Source organism: Tenrec ecaudatus, chromosome 9 (genome assembly GCF_050624435.1).
Source record: "Tenrec ecaudatus isolate mTenEca1 chromosome 9, mTenEca1.hap1, whole genome shotgun sequence".
NCBI classification, from domain to species: domain Eukaryota; kingdom Metazoa; phylum Chordata; class Mammalia; order Afrosoricida; family Tenrecidae; genus Tenrec; species Tenrec ecaudatus.
This window is the reverse complement of record NC_134538.1, coordinates 158,809,406-158,821,970: the sequence shown is the minus strand read 5'-3', so window position 1 is coordinate 158,821,970 and position 12,565 is coordinate 158,809,406. Positions and strand designations below refer to the sequence as shown.

The 12,565-nt window shown below is 49.2% G+C and overlaps 1 protein-coding gene across 1 annotated transcript in view; it reads right to left on the bottom strand.

Moving 5' to 3' along the window:
* The window catches only part of MGAM (maltase-glucoamylase), a 70,694-nt gene extending 58,333 nt beyond the window's left edge, over positions 1 to 12,361 (bottom strand). Inside the window, exons 1-5 of the mRNA XM_075557417.1 lie at positions 12,244 to 12,361; positions 9,828 to 9,928; positions 3,667 to 3,787; positions 2,176 to 2,285; positions 859 to 1,010 (exon numbers count right to left, since the gene is read on the bottom strand). Coding sequence (XP_075413532.1) covers positions 859 to 1,010; positions 2,176 to 2,285; positions 3,667 to 3,787; positions 9,828 to 9,928; positions 12,244 to 12,361 — 602 coding nt within the window. The remainder of the gene's footprint in view (positions 1 to 858; positions 1,011 to 2,175; positions 2,286 to 3,666; positions 3,788 to 9,827; positions 9,929 to 12,243) is intronic.
* Between the last annotated feature and the right edge of the window lie 204 nt (positions 12,362 to 12,565).

Here is a 12,565-nt window from a genome sequence, read left to right as displayed (position 1 = left end):
TGGACATTAGGGACATGGATGGGCAATAGGGACACAGGTGGGCACATTGGGTGAAGAAAACACAACTGCTCTGAGCAGTGTTCTTTACACGGATGGCTCAGCATCAAAACCCAAACCAGGTGCCTCTGAGAGGCCCTAGCTCCTGGCAGCCTCCTATGTGACAATGTAAGATTGCACTCCCTAGATCTGTCAAGAGAAGTAGATCACTGAGCCTTCCCAAGGGGGTACTCCTGGGTAGACCGGAAACCCCAGCCTTTTGGTAAGCAGCTGAGCACCCAGAAACCCCAGTGACTCCCCAAGACTCCCAAAAATCCAACCCAGTTGGTCCATTCTAGCGCACACCAACCCTAGATGGGTTTCTGGGCTGGTAAATCCTGTGGGAGCCGATGGCTTCAACTTTCTCCCAAGGAGATAGGTGACAAAGGCATTAGAGTGGTCACCAGACATGATGCCATGTGACCAAGTCAGTGCTTCAGGGCCATTTGTTCAATAACTATTTCCCGTGGAGAGGTGGTGAGGGGAATGGAAAAGTGAACACGTAAAAACATGAGCAAATGGAAAGAAGTAACAGGAAGGAAGTTGGAAGCAAGAGAGGTGAGAAAAGGATTGATGCTGAAAGGCCCCTGTACCCCTCCCACCTTGGTCCCACTCGGGCCTCAGGCTCATCCTTAAGATTGCTGTTTCAAGTGCCCTCAAATCTTCTCGCCTGGGCCACAGGCTCATCTCAAGATTGCTGTTGATAAACGCATGTACCCATCCCACCTGTTCCCAGCCAGGTCCCAGACTCATTCTCAGGATTGCTATTGAGAGAGCCCTTTGCCCCTCCCATCTGGGTCCCAGGCACAACCCCAAACTTACAGAATTCGGTTGTTGCTCAGCCGGATCACCTTGATGCTGAAGGGCTGTGTGGAGACCTCTGCTCGGTAGGTCAAGGATGAAGCAGCATTCCCTTCGAAGGGTTTCACGTGCTCATGGGGCACTTGGTACCTACTCTTGTCCCTGTCAGTTAACTGCCCAGAAAGAAGATGGAGGCTAGAGCCAAAGGGGACACGGCTCCCACCCACACCATTGTCGCCCAGCACCTGTGGTCTAGGAACTCGCATACAAACCAATGCTGCTGTGGCACTACGTACCACCCCATTCAAACAGCTAGCCCTCATCCAACAACACGATACCATTCACACCAGCCAATCCAAGTGACTCACAATGACCCAACACTGTGACTTTGTACACCACACAAGCCACTGGTTGGGCAAAACCAGTCTTTACACAGGAATACACGCTGCAACTCTGAAAAGGCAGGCCACCCCTAGAATTCTCAAAGCGGTGGTAAGTAAGGAGCTGAAGTCGTGTAGTCGTTACTCGTTGGGACTACAACCCACAAGGCCAGCAGTTTGAACCCCTCTGTGGGAGAAAGCTGGAATTTCCTACTCCCATACAGAGGTATAATCTTGGAAACTCGCAGGGGCAGCTCTACCCTGCCCTACAGGGTCGTTATGAGTCAGAATTGACTCGATGGCACTGAGCTGGGTTTGGGGTTGATGCTAAGTTGTTACTTCCCACCTCAACATTTCACATGGTATCAATGGCAAACACATCCACATCAAAGCTCACAAATTAACTCTATATAATAGATGCTTTGGTACTTATCTCACTGAAGAATGGGCAGGGGCACTGAATATGAATAAAAGGTACAAAATCCAAACCCACTGCTATGAGTGGGTTTGAACCCAGAGCGACCCTATATAGGATTTCTGAGGCTGTTAATCTGTACAGGAGCAAAGACCTACCTCTTTCTCCTGCAGAGGGGCTGGGGGATTCGAAGCTCTGGCCTTGTAGTCATACTCATGCGCTATCATCAAGTTGATGAAAACGCATGGAAAACCTATAGGAGAAATAGCTATCCCTGTGGGTTTTCGAGATTGTAACTTGATTGACAGGAGTAGAAAGCCTCTTTCTCTCATGTAGCAACTGGTAATTTCAAACTGCCAACCTTGAGGCTAGCAGCCCAAAGCAGACCCACTACCCCACCAGGGGTCCAACCTTGAAGTTAGCAGTCCCAAAATAAAGAAATAGCCATCTCCCTTTGCAAACATCTCTGTTCTGAGGGAACTGCAGCCTCCAGGCACAGCACACGAATGCCCCAGAGAGATTCTTAAAAAATGGGAAACCCACCTTAAAGTGGAATCGGTTGGAGGTCTGGTATTCCGCTGTGAGGAGGACGTTCTGGACACTGCTTCCGAATGCGGATGGTGAGGGCAACTTCCTCAGCTGAGCTGTGAACCCTAACCCACGAGAGAGGGGAATTTCCATAACGGGCTCTGCAGGTTTGCAGACAATCGCCATGGGAAAACGACGCGTTCTGGTGAAGGGGGCTGGGAAAAGCCTTGCTTTTTTTTCCAGAAAGGGAAGGGATAGATGCACACTCTGCTGGCCACACAGCCCACCTGGAACCAGACCACCGGCTAGAGGGTGGCCTCAGCTTATCTGAAAACCCAAGTGTCTCTTGTACGAAATCGGATTGAAAAATTCCCACAAGGACCAGCCCGGAACCCCCCTCACCCCCTCAGCCTTCTGTGTGAGCCAGACCCCTGTGAGCCACACCCTCGGGGTCTCAATTCATACTTTTCCTTCTCAGCTGTCTTCCTGGGATGGGACAGGGGTTCCTAGACCTTGATACCAAGTCACTAGTTCACCCTAAATCAGGTGCACTTGGAGACCTCAAGGCGGTAGAGTTCATTGAGCCAAGAGCCACTGGGAGCATGGGAGACACCTCTTCTCTCATGCTAAGAACGCCCTACATGGTAACCTCCTGGCATTCCTCAGGATGTCCATTATCATTCCCTGCATTTCAGGGTGAGGGGGAAGACAGGGGTACCCTGTTCACGGGTAGGTCGATGCCATAATATGTTGATAGAGTTGAAGTGCATCCTGATGGTGAAAATTGCTTTCGATTGAGATCCCTGCTTTGGACATACAATCGAGAGAGAGCAGTCCCTGGAGAAGGACATCATGCTTGGTGACGTAGGAGCAGCAATACAGATAGGCCTTCAACAAGACGGCTTGTCCCAGGGGGTACAGCAGAAGGCTCCGCGAGGACACCACTTGTGAGGGTGGTGCAGGACCTGACACGATTCCATTCTGTTGACGTAAAGTCCCTATGAGTCGGAGCCTCCTCTATGGCACCCACCCAACAGCTACAGGTGGTGTCAACAGTGGATGAGGGACTACTGACGCAGAGGTGGCAGAACCCACCCAGGGGTCCCATGGAAGAGGCCCGCTGACCTGCTCCCATGGCGCTCTGGCTGAGAAGCCCCCAGGGCGTGGTTCTGCTCTGCCAGAGGGCCTCACAGCCCGCTCAACACAACAGCAACAGAGTCAGAAACAGGAGTGGGCGGGGTTGCCTGCCTTCAGAACCATCCTGATCAAGGTGGAACAAAGGAGTTCGGGTCAATGAATGGCCCGAGGTCCTGAAGCTGGTAGGCAAAGCCTGGAGCAGAGACAAGCTGTGGCAGAGCCAGAGTCCACTCTTGCTGGACCCGGCTTCCGACCATGCCCGCCTCTCACCTGCACCCACCACAGAGCGGCCGGGCTGAGCAGCACTCCTCTCTCGCTGGAGGCGCAAGCCCACTGGCTCCTGCATCCTGAACCTTCCTGCAGCCTTACCTGCCGGCGTGTTGGTCACGCTCCCCTCCGCTTGATAGCCGTAACTCTTGGAGTAGTAGCACCTGGGCGCGCTGAAGCTTCCCTGAGTCTCCCAGCAGCAGCCTCGCTGGTCACACAGCGTCTGAGACCGAGGAGAGAAATTGTCAAAAGAACCCCATCTATTGCAGACCACGGAAGCCCAACATGTCTCATCTGAGCTCTCGTTTCATTCCCTAGAGCTCATGGGCCAGCTTAGGATGTGGAGGGTTAGAGAAACTGAACTTCACTCCACTCAGTGGCAGACCCTTCATCCCAATTCCTTGAGCCAGTGTCCTTCCCACCACCTCCCTTCGGAGCAGGTTGTCCACAGCCCCCCCCTGCCACCACCCTCAAGCTGATGCACGAACACCTAGCTCACAGTTCTAGTCTACACTCCAACCTGCAGGGCGCGGCTTCACTTATGTGGACATTGGCTTAAAATCAAAATGGCAATCAACTTTATTGGAAAGCTTTAAAACCAAACTAAATTTGTTTATGCATCATAAAGACATACATAGAAAATGCAATCTCCATTCTCACTACAGCAAAAAGCAATCTTTCCTTGACACCCAACTGGATTTTAATCCTTGTTTAGGATTAAAGTCGGGGGAAAAAATCATGTGCATTAATTGCCATTAAACCAACCCATCTAAATGGTTCTTAAATAAAATTTTACTAGTTAAAGTGAAAATTGAACAAACTAAAAAAGGGGAGGAGAATGGGGCTTATATGCTTGCAGACCCATCCAGGGATTCCATATTTGAATCAAACAAAGGATGTTGGAGTTTTCACTTTAAAAAATTCCAGACTAGCATTTTTAACAATGTATCAATCAAAGACAAGGGAATGAGTTAAAGGGCCACTTAAAGTCTCTTCAACTTTATAATCAATGTAATAAAAGGGGGGGAGTCTTCAAGAAAACATTAACCTTGTGCAGGAGACAAACCAACTAAACGGTGCCCCACGTGTGTGTCAGTGCAGGCCCGTGTGTGTGCTTTGACGTGAAGCAAGCACAATTCCACAGGGCTTCCAGATGAAGAGACACTAGGGTGAGCAGCCTCGAGATGCAGTTCCAGAAGGCACTTCCTGGAGACCCCACAGATCACCACCACTGAACACCTGTTTCCTCTCTGAGCAGCTCCAGCCCAGAGCTGCAGGGGATCCGACAGTGTGGGATGCGTTTGTTCAGGCAACTAGATGGCAGATACAGACACGAATACACCTTTAAAGCATAGGCAGATCGCGGAGGCATCTCGGGTTCCAGTTTGGGACGGCAGCAAGAAAGCAGAGATTGCAGTAACATGAGCCACACTGGTGTTTTGTTTGCTTTGCTTCCCAGCGAGTGGTGAATTCATCTGTACACTATGGAGCACGATGAAAAACACAAGTATTGCAAGAATCGCCAAAATATGACACAGAGACCGAAAGCGAACAGACGCCATTGAAAAAAAATGACACTGAGAGACTTGCTTGGTGCAGATAAGGCCCGGCAAGATAAGCAAGGGAAGTGGGTAAGCCAGTATCCAGCTTCTCTGTGTCCATTTGAGGCCAGGGGTGTGGCTTTCATCTTCTAAACTGTCAGAGGAACCTGCAGCCATGGCTAAAACAGCAGGGCCAGGAAGCCTTGATTCCAGGGAAAGGACTGGACTGGGGGAAACCTGTCCCATTTTCCAACAGCTTCAGGATGGAAAGCACTTGATGAGGCAGGAATTTCAAATCACTTCTAGTCACGGAAACGCCCCCTAGCTATTTCCATTGTGCATCAAGTCGAATGAACGGAGGAAGGAAGTGATGAGTGAGGTCACTCGCATCTCAGTGACATGGGTCGTAGACTATTTCGTGGGGTGCGCATCTTGAGTTGGTGTCCGGAAGTGACATTGGCTGCTTCCTTCTATCTCAAGGTGGACGCTGTCAGCAACCACTTCTGGACCAGCATGTCATGGCTGCACACCAGGTTTCTATGGGAGTCCTGGTGGCACCATGGTTAAGTGCCCTGTTGCTAACCAATGACTGGTAGTTAGCCCTGCCACCGCGCTGCAGGAGACTGATGCGGCGTAACAGTCTGCTTCCATAGAGAAACCCTATGCAGCAGTTCCACTCTGCTCTACAGGGTGGTTAGGAGCCAGAATTGGCTGACCAGCAGTGGGTGTGGGTCACCTCTGCAGACTATGACCCTGGCCTCTTGTCCTCAAAATCGGATGGCAGTCAGGATTCAGAGAATATGTGGTGGGACCTTGGAGAGCACTAATCTGCACAATTTCAAGGCATTTCTAACTGCTTGTGCCTGAAACGTGTTCAGCGGCCGCATCTCAATTGGCAAATGCATCTGGGTCCACTGCCTCATTCATAGATAAGGAAGTTGAGAATCTGCAAAGAAATGTTTCCCGATGGCCTCTCCAAGTCAGAGTCCTTCAGAAGCCAAACCAGGATCAGCACCTAGGATTCTGGGCCCCCGCTATGACTTAATAGCACTGGGAGGATATATAATTTTATCTCAAAGAAATGGCTCATGTGGCCGTAAAGGCTGGCGAACCCCATGTCCAGAGATTGTCCTGGAGATGTCTCCTGCCTCACATAGCTGCAGGGTCTGGTAATCCCTATGCAAGTCCTATGGTGGGCTCACAGCTATGGAGGCTGGTGAATCCCACGGTTGGCAGTCAATACAGTAGGCTGCTGGTTTGAGTCAGAAGTCGGGTAATAAGATCCAGACTGAGAAAAATGCCAGCAGAGAGCTTTTCCACAACATCTAGGCATGCTTTTTTAACTGACTGACTTCTTATAGCAGATCTCATCTTGGAGTTGATTATATCAGATATCATAGGGGATGGCTACATCATTACACACTGCCAGACAACCTCTGAGACTCATGCATGATCTTGCCAAGTTGACATATAAAGTTAACGATCACACTGGATGGCAGGGGACCACTACATAATTAGGATCGGGAAGCTGTGGTCCAGTCTAGGCACAACTAGATAGGATATCTAGTGCTCTAGGTTTGCAGGAGTTTGTGGCAGGCAACGAGCTACTCAGTCATCCACCAAGAAGACTAAGTCATCCCCAGCCTGCCTACTCTCCCCAGCACTTATTGATTCATGGTGAGCTTCAGCTATCATTGCTGCCTCCGTGTTTTCATTAGGAATACTCTTAATAAACACCAAACTCACTCCCATTGAGTCAAAACCCAGTGTTATCAATATGGTAGTTCAATAAATAACCTGGTTTCCTTTCTTTTCCTTTGAGGCAGTCCACATTATTCAAATTCTCTGAATTCGCCTTTAGGCCTCAGGCAGAAAGGAAACTGGGAGTTGGTGGGCATTTCATGTCTCATTCATTTTTATGTTCATTTACTCATTTGTACCTTTGCCTATGAGAAACATCCAAGATAGTGCATCTGATGTTCTTCCTTCTATATGGTTACCTTCCCATCACCCTACTCCACCCCCAGGAAGGATAATTCACTGAGCAAGATTTAGTATCTAACAGGAACCAGGAAAAATATTGTTACTGAGAACACTGAGATATATCAGCACTCCAACTCTCAGGAACATCTGTGGGAGTTCCAGATTACTGAGATTAAGAGAGAGAGATGGTCTATCTAGACAAGATAGGCAGGATAAACAATTTGTAGGAGAAAACAACATAATCAATGGTTCCTGAGAGACACTGGAGAGAGGGAGGTGGGGGGAAATGGAAGGAGGATGCCAAAAAACCCAGAGGCACGGGAGCAACAAGTGATCTAAAGTCAATGGTGAGGAGGGCATAGGATGCCTGGTGGGGCTTGATCAAGTTCAATGTAGCCAAGAAGAATTACTGAACCCCGAATGAAGGTTGAACATGATAGTGGGACAAGTGGAAAGCAAATGGATAGAGGAAAGAACTAGGAGGCAGAGAACATTTATAGAGGTCTAAATATAGGCATGTATATATGTAAATATGTTTTTATATAATGATAGAGAAATAGACCTATGTACATATATTTATATGTTAAGTATTAAGGTAGCAGATGGACATTGGGTCTCTACTCAAGTACTTCCTCAACGCAAGAACACTTTGTTCTAATAACCCAGAATTCTGTGATGCTCACCTTCCTGACACGATCACTGAAGATAAAATGGGTGCATAAGCAAATGTAGTGAAGCAAGCTGGTGGTGCCTGGCTATCCAAAGATATAGTATCTGGGGTCTTAAAGGCTTGAAGATAAACAATCAGCCATCTAGCTGAGAAGCAACAAAGCCCACATGGAAGAGGCACAATAGCCTGTGTGATCATGAGTAGTCGATGGGATCAGGTATCAGTCATCAAAGACCCAGAACAAAAAATTATATCAATGTGAATGAGGGGGAAGGTGGAGTGGAGACACAAAGCCCATCTGTAGACAATTGAACATCCCCTCACAAAAGAGTCACAAGGAATAGATAAGCCAGTCAGAATGCAGTACAGCACTGATGAAACATACAACTTTCCTCTAGTTCAGAGGTTCTCAACTTTCCTAATGCTGCGACCTTTTAATATAGATCAACCCTTTAATACCGTTTCTCATATTGTGGTGACCCCAACCCATAAAACTAATTTTGTTGCTACTTCATCCCTACAGTTTTGCTACTGTTATTAATCGAGCAAGCCCTGTGAAAGAGTTATTCGACCCTCAAAGGGGTCGTGACCAACAGGTTGAGAACCACTGCTCTAGTTCTTTAACACCTCCCTCTCCCCCCGCCCCCCGCCCACCACCACTATCATGGCCCCAATTCTACCTTACAAATCTGGCTAGACCAGAGCATGTACATTGGTACCAATAAGAGCTGGAAGTGGGGGGAGAAAGAGGGAACTGATCACAATAATCTACATATAATCCCTCCCAGGGGGACAAACAACAGAAAAGTAGGTGAAGGGAGACAGGGGTCAATGTAAGACATGGGAAAAATGTATAAATTATCAAGGGTTCATGAGGGAAGGAGAGGAGGGGAGGAGGAATGAGCTGATACCAAGGGCTCAAGTAGAAGGAAAATGTTTGGAAACTGATGACAACATATGTACAAATGTGCTTGACACAATGGATGGATGAATGAATTGTGATAAGAGCTATAAGAGCCCCCAATAAATTTGTCTAAAAAGAGGGAGAGAAAGACATGGAACAGCAGGTACCAGCCTCACCCTGAGCCCGCTGATCAGAGCCAGGGGACTGCCCTCAGAAAGTCATGTTTTGCTTTCCATTCAGATGTTTATCTGAAAGTGAGCCATGCCTGCCGTGTGGACCATGCACCCTGTATTCAGCTGTCCCCACTGGACTGTTATGGTGGTCAGGAAACAGAAGTCCCAGCAAGCAGAAGTGCTGCCCATCGGTGCTATCTCTAATCTGCAGCTAGTCTCCTTCTCCCTTCCATTGCCCAGCACCGGAGACTCTGTCCTTATTTCAAATCATGTTTTCCATCCTTTTTATTGTAGAGTCTCGATAACCTTTGGGACCTTAGAAAGTTGCGAGAAAAACAAAGAGAGGGGGCAAGAAAGGGCAGCGGTGGTAGAGACAGTGAGAACTCTAACTGGGAAGGGTGGCCAGGTCAGATCGGACACTCGTGGGCATCATTGTTGTTTTGGTTCGGTGCCATCGAGACGGTTCTGACTCATCGCCATCCAGGGACCACAGCTGTCAACCCCGCCCGGCCCTACACTGGCCCCACAACCACCGCTGTGCTTGAGACCATTGTTGCAGTTACTGGAGTTCATCCCATTGAGGGCCTTCCTCTTTCTGCTGCTCCTCTGCTACGTAGGAGATCCTTCTCCCGGGACTGGTTCCTCTTGGTAACGGGTCCAAAGTACATAAAACAGTCTCACCATCCTCGCTTCTAGGGAGCCTCTGACTGACTTCCTCCAACACAGTAAGTCTCAACGGTTTCACGAGTCATCCTTGCGCTAAAATCATACTCACTGCTTACTTGAAATTCATACTCAACTAGGTGGCTTCACCCCGGAACCCAGGGGAATGTCCGGGTCTTATGATCCCTAAGCCACAGCCCTACACACATGATGGAGGCCCTCGCCAGAGCCACCGCTGGCTGCAGTGCCAACTCTGCAGGCATTACGAGTAGAGAAACGCTGCCCGAGAGCACCGACTGCTAAACACACAGCAGATGCGCATGGCAAACCTTCGTTGGTGTCTGGTCAGGGATACAGTTGATCCGTTCTGATTCTTTTATCACGGGGCACGCTGCAGAGTCAGGGGGGACGCTGGATCCAGGATCTGGGGCTGTCACAGAAGCAAACATAAAATGGCCATCAGACAGTGCAGACCCGGCAGGCATGTCATAACCCAGAGCTCTAGACTCGCCCAAGGACATCAGTTCCACTGTGGAGGCAGCTGCACACCGGTGTCATCAAGTGGACTTGTTCCGTTCAGGAGATCTCGGTTTGTTCTTGCAGCTGGATTTGCCTCTGTGCATGCCTGGACCAGCCTGTTCTACCCCCTTTGACTCCTAGGAGACAGTGCCCACAAGAGAAGAATGTTGGACTCTACCAGTAGGTGTGAGTCAAGTGTCCCTCCTCGGGTCCAGGGCCCACAGACTACGGCCCAATGGCCAAGGCAAATGTGTGTGTGTGTACGTGTGTTTGTTTTAGATATTGGGGCATAACTACATCATTTATTTGGGTTGCATCTGTAGCTGCTTACTGGATACAGGTGGCACTTTCTACCCCCATAAGGAGTTACAGTCTCGGAAGCCCACAGGGACAGCTCTACCCTGTCCTACAGGGCCACTGTGGGCCGGCTCAACTCTGTGGCACTGTGTTTGGTTTTTGGGGGTTTAGAGGTTGCTTTTGTCTCTCAGTGGGAAAAGCCAAGTGTCTGTATGCCCCAAAAGTGTAACATGCTTTCTCTCTGTCCTTTACAAAAAAAAAAACCCACACATCAAATGTTGCTCGAGTCCTATGCTTCCAGTCCTGGCAAGCTGCCACAGTACACGTTTGGCACCCAGCACCCCTGCACTTAACCGCCTGACTCTCGTCGCTCACCTCCTCTGCCTCAGTCACAGCGCTCCCTCCACCGCCACCTGCGGCAGGCCCGTCTTTCCGTAAAAGCTATCACCCAAATCCAGAAAGTGTCCTTTGCCAGGACTGAACAATAAAAGATTACACATGAATGTTTGGGATTCACATTAGATTTGCTTTCAGCAAAATAACACTAAAGTCCCTTAAAGCTCCAAAGCGTCCCATCTAGAAATGGGCCAGGAGGATGCGAGAGCTCTGCTCTCAGATTTCCGATGTCCACGTCCTCTGAAAGGCACATTCATGACAATGTCAAGTAAGGAGTGGGATCATCTGAAGGCCCGCTAGAAGGACTAGACAATGGTGATGAGACAAAGCATGGGCTCCTGATGGTCTCCATTTGCACAAGGATGGTTCCCAAGTCAAGGGGGGCGGGTTAACTGAGCACCCGCCCCCTTGCTCCACTTCCTGCCGAGGGCCATCAGTTTCATCTTTAAAGTGGAAGAATGTCAGGAGCTGAACAGCCCTCCAGGTAATTGAGTCTCATTTCTCATGAAAAGCTGGTGTTGCTGTGGCTGAGAGCGGCCGAGGGGGGCAGGACTGGATGTCTTTGCTTCTATCCACCTCTCAGCCTTCAGGTCCCAGGAAGCGGGCCGCTGAGCCGGGGAAGGACCCAGCTCCGACTCTGAACAGTCCAAAGGCCTTCTTGACTAGAAGAGGTTTCGTAAACTTTTGGTCAAATGCAGTCGAGTTTTGTCAGGTTCTGTGTTGTTTTAAAGGACCACGCTGCGGCCTAGAAGACTAATGAATTGTGTTCTAATTTGACTGGTAGCGCATAGGGTGTTACGTGCTAGATCGCTGACTGCAAGGCCAGCAGTTCGAACCCTTGGGCTGATCTGAAGATGAAAGAGGAGACAGCAGCCTCTCATAAAGAGTTCCAGTCTCGGAAAATCAAAGGGCAGCACTCTGCCCACTCAGGGCCACCAAGAGTCAGAGTCAGCACCCTGGCAGTGGGTTTGGGTCTGTGCGGCTCGGCTTTCCTCTTTGGGTCTCATAGGCCTGCTTTCATAGAAAGGCACTGTATCACTCTTAATAGAATTAGGACTATTCAGCAAAATTTAGCCAATAGATTTCACGCGCGCATGTGGAGTCCTGCCCTGTGGCAGTAGAATTTGGACATGAAAGTCTCGGAACTGCATGCAGTGAAGGGTGGTAGAGTCCCCGCCATTTAAAGAGGTTCCACCCACACACAAAGGCCCCCAGGCAGCACAATGGGTTACGCATTGAGCTGCTTCCACAAAGTTCAATAGTGTGAACACACTGGCCTCCCCACAGGAGAAAGATAAGGCAGTCGACTTCCATAAAGATTCTCACCCTCCGAACCCTGCAAAGCAGTCCTGCTCTGTCCTAGAGGAGCCCTGTGAGCTGGAATCAACTGGATGGCAGCGAGTTCTCTGGGCACTCATACATATACAATACACAACCCCATACCCAGGTGCAAGCTCGCCCACAGGCAATGACTGTAGAAGGATGACTTCGTTACCATGACTGAGGGCTTGTTTCGGATAAGCTCTTTCTTACCTTTCGACTCTGAAGACTTTTGGGCTAAAAGAACAATCAGAGGAATGCAGATGATGAACATGACCAACAAAAGAACACTGAGAAGAATCTCCAGCTTGGTAAACTTCTTTCTTGCCATCTATTAAAAAGAGAAAGAGAAGGTCAGTTTTAGAGTTGGGGCTTTATTTAATACTCAGCTAAGGCCAGTAGAATACGTCATGGGAAATCTCACATGTGTATGCAAGTAGAAAGAAGAGTCTAACCACACACTCCTCTGTGTAGCCCTCGCCTAGGCCAAAACATCCTTAACTCATGGCCACTCTTGTTTTAGCTGCCCTGTCCC